This window comes from Orbicella franksi, chromosome 10 (assembly GCF_964199315.1).
Source record: "Orbicella franksi chromosome 10, jaOrbFran1.1, whole genome shotgun sequence".
Taxonomy (NCBI): Eukaryota; Metazoa; Cnidaria; class Anthozoa; order Scleractinia; family Merulinidae; genus Orbicella; species Orbicella franksi.
Window position 1 is genome coordinate 18,864,214 of NC_138154.1, and position 4,368 is coordinate 18,868,581.

Consider the following 4,368-nt stretch of genomic DNA (forward strand, 5'->3'; position numbering starts at 1 on the left):
TAACCTTCTGTGTTTGATTCTAAGACACTATGAACAGTACCTTTAGCTCCTGGTTGTTTTGTTTTCAAGCTAGACTCAACATCTTTACTGCGACAAAATGATGCAAGGTGACCTACTTTGCTACATTTGTAGCATTTTGCTGACTTAAATTTACACTTAGGTGCAGCATGCTTACCACCACACCGGTAACATGAGGGTTCCTTAGTGTTTACAGTTTCCAGTTTATTTACTATGCCTTGGCTGTCATCACTTGCACTGACAGGACGGAATTCTTGGGTGTTCTTCTCTGCCATTTCCATTGACTTGGCAATCTGGCACGCTTTCTCAAAAGAAAAGATCCTCGGTGTTCAAAAGTTTATTCTGTATTTTGGGATTGTTCAATCCGCACACAAAACGGTCTCTCAGAGCTCGGTTGAGAAACTCTCCATAGTTACAATGAATCGATAACTTCTTCAAGGCCATAATAAAGTCACTGATGGATTCGTCTTGTTTTTGATAGCGAGTTCCAAAATGAAAACTCTCTGCTATCTCCAATGGCGCTGGATTGTAATGTTTCTCCAATGCTTTGACAATGTCCGCAAAAGGAGTGTCTTTTGGTTTCACTGGTGCCAGCAGATTGCTCAGGGTAGAATATGCTTCCGGTCCAATCTCAGTCAGAAAGATAGCACGTTTTCTATTTGCAACTGCGAGATTGGCTTCCTCTTTACCCTCGCCTGTTTCTTCTATGATATTATTTGCCATGAAGAACATTTCCATTCTTTCCACATAGGAACGAAAAGTCTCTCGCTCAGGGCTGAACTCGCCAACACGACCAAACAATCCAATTCCCGCCATTTTGATAGCACGTGCTCAAACTTTGATCAAGTTGCCTCGGTCGAAAACAAACCTTTTTCCTCACACAGAGAAAATCAAAACTTCACTGGATTTCTCATGCGTCTTCGTGCATGTAGAGTATCCCATCCTCGTCGCCAAAATGAAACATACTAGCAAAAGTATGGCTCGGTGACATAACAACACAAGTTGACTAGGCTTGCTCAACACAACAACTTTATTCTCCAAGCATCTTGGGTAATACAACAGCTTAACACAACTTCCGGTTACGAATATATTACACTCGAAACAGACATTCGAACGAATTTTTTTATATAAAAACGTTAACTTCTCTAGATAGACAATTTTGTTTTGAAAGGCTCATAGCCAGGAAAAGATGACTGAGATGACGTGGTAATATATCATGGGTTATTGGACAAGCTTGAAGTCGAGATGGTTGTTTGTTGGCCAAGATCTTTCATTGCGTGAAAAAAAAAGAACGAAGCCAATTGCAATATCCAGCCATCTTGACCGAACAATTTCCTTGCGAGACACAACAGATAATCCCACGCGGGCATGCAAGATAAGCGCCATCTTGCCTTCTCGCTAGCCAATCGCAGAGCAATCTTGCCCGCTCACGGAGCTAGCCAGACAATAAAACGAGTTCTCTCATAGCGTGCTTTATTTCAGTGCTTTATGAGAAGGTTTAATGACTCGCCTGACGAGTAAGCAGCTTTGAGAATTATAGAATTCTTTTTTCCGCGACCCGAAAAAGAAATTTTGCAATTAAACCTTCACAGCTCTCTCTAAATTGACAGTAAGGCTTCAATTCGTGTGTTGTGTTTCTACAAAATATAGTCCAGTTCTGGCCCGCTCTCTGTCAGGCAACGCTAGGGAGAGCCAGTCGTAACTAATATTGAATAAATACATGTATAAACGATTACAAACCCTCACGCATTCACGTTTTTCGATCAATTCATTTGTTTTCGCCCTTGTTGGAGGGAGGCCAATTTCACGTCTACCTAACAGCTCATGCACAAAATGCTGTTCCCAGAATTTTTGCGTTTTGAACGTCCTGCGCTCTGACTAGCTCTGATTGGTTTAGCGGGAGCAAGCGTAGACAGGTGTCCCTGCGTGACAGGGAGAGGACCAGAACTGGACTATACAAAAGAATGTTCAAGCAGTCGCGTACGGTGATGGACGCCATATTGCGCCCGCAGCCTGAGAATAAGGCATATATGAAGCCAATTTTTCTAAGCCGCACAGAGAAACACTTGCCGGCGGCCAGTATCTCAACGCTACGCAAGTTTGACAAATTATGGTACTTACTTTTATTTCCCTTATCTGCTGAAATACAAAGCCCTTCGACACGAAAAGGGACTTGTCTTTGTCATCCAAGCTTGCAACTCCAAAGTCGTTCAATTCACACAGACCATTAGCGCCTGCTGATCTCTCGTAGTTGTACGAGATGCATCTTGGTTCATCGTGACAGGCCTGAATACAGTTAAACCAGTCTCTGGCGAATAACTGTTGAAAAACATGGCCGACCAAAACATGGTCGTTTTCTGTTACTAGTTGAAATGCTGATATTTTTTGTTTCATTAAAAATCCCAGAAATAAAGCCAGATAGAGGAAGTTCCTGACCATTGTGAAGCGACGATATTCCAGAATATATGTATATCCTTTCCCTTTTGAAGTGTCTGTTTAATGTAGACTATAATGGTAATTAAATCGAAAGACAAAATGAATTTGTTGCGGATTTGCTTTTCATAAAAGTAGATACATTACGTCCTTTGTTTAACAACGTAATCAGGCGCATGTTGATGTGTCGGCGTCGGTTTTGTTTATCTTTAATTTGAAAAAAGCATCCAGCTTCCTCCTATTCAGTAATTTTTAATTTAGCATTCCAAATTCTGCTTTTCTATGTGTTTATGAACCTGTGATGGCTACCAGGGAGAAAAACGTTACCCATAAGCAACCCTACTGGATTTTCCGTTAGTTGTAAAATATCTATCTCTGAAACTATGCTAGCTCTCTTGATAACTCAACAGAGAAACAGGCATAACATAATAATTATCTCGGTATTTTCAGGCAGCCTATAACTTAATTTTCTAAATGGGGGCTGCTTGATCAGCAAGGTTTGTTAAACTTCTGTAAAATGCGCTTAATTCCGGCCCCACGATAGCAAAGGAAGAGAGAACTCGAACTATCATCGTCATATATTTACGGTTAACGACCTGCCCACTTGACGCATCTTTAAAGCAAGATTCTCTATTTTCCAGTTGCCCATAATTCACGCTGTCTGCCCCCCCAAACTTTGAATAAACTATTGTTGTGAAATGCTCACTCCGCTGAGATGGGGAAACAGAGTGAATTAGGGACAATGGAGAGTTAAAATCTGCTACATCGTCTCCCTTTTGTCGATCACAGAAGAGTAGAAAATTGATGATGGGACAGTGCATTAACTCTTTGTATATCTGGGCTGGGTTGTTCAAAGCCCAATTAAGCTAACCCAGGATTAGCGAACATTTTGATTTCAGTTTTGTAAATTTTCGGTGAGGTTTCCTGTTTAAATTGTCTGTCCTTCAGTTTGAATTTAAATAATCTCAAACTACACTGCCAAAAAATAAGCAGTGAAAATTACAAAATGATTGGTGATAGATAGTTACTTTGTTGTTAAAGTACTGCAGATATAATTTGCTTGCCTTTTCTTGAATTATTTTTCTTGGAGGGGAGGGGGGGGGGGGGGGGGGGCGGCGTTTTCATCTACAAACTTCGGTCCGACGAGTGGAATCTGTGCGGCGGACACAGAGCTTTTCGAATCTGTCGCGTTGTGGGATTGATCGATTAATCCCCTGATTTAGCCGGTTCAAGCCGATGTCCCAATTCATAGCGTGTAAATTAGTCGGTATACAGCTCCGTTTCATCGCTTATAGGAGTAAGTCGAAAAGATGAAGTTTTTTTTTTTTTTCTTTACAGAGCTTTTTCCAGTGACGAGAAACTGCAAAATAATCCGTTTTTTTAGTAATTTTTTTTTATTCTGATCTAGTTTCTTGGAGTGTCACTATACGGATTAGCTGCACAAACAACAGCAATTGCATCTGTTTACTTGCAAAACCACGCGTCAAGAAGGGCATTCAACCTGAAACGACGTGTTACCACAACAGTCGAATAAAGCAGTGTGTTTGTATTTTTACTGCTTGACTGTCAGACACCTTTAGAGAACGTAAATAATGCTTAGCCATAGGTGAATAAATAAAGAGAGAAAAAGGAGCCATTTTGCAGATGCGTTTATTTGAATGCCATGTTTTCCATTCAGTTCTTCATGCAATTTGCATGAAAAACTGGCGTCATAGGTAAAAATTTTTTTATTCGCTTGTGAAGGAGAACAAGGCAATATGAGAATTTGAAGAAATTGATGATTGTGAATCATTATGTATCGTGTGACTGGGTAGTGCATAGTATCTTTCCTAACTAGTTGCTTTTTGGGTGAGAAGGTGTGGGGACTCAATGTTTTCAATACTGAATTTTTGAAGCGTGAAAAATGACTACAAAGCG

General features: G+C 40.5%; 1 protein-coding gene across 1 annotated transcript; it reads right to left on the reverse strand.

Moving 5' to 3' along the window:
• Positions 1–324: 324 nt before the first annotated feature.
• On the reverse strand, positions 325–1,096 carry LOC145499908 (uncharacterized). Its single transcript, XM_081479426.1, has one exon. It carries the CDS (start codon positions 832–834, stop codon positions 325–327), a length of 510 nt encoding a protein of 169 aa, XP_081335552.1. The 5' UTR covers positions 835–1,096.
• Positions 1,097–4,368: the final 3,272 nt, after the last annotated feature.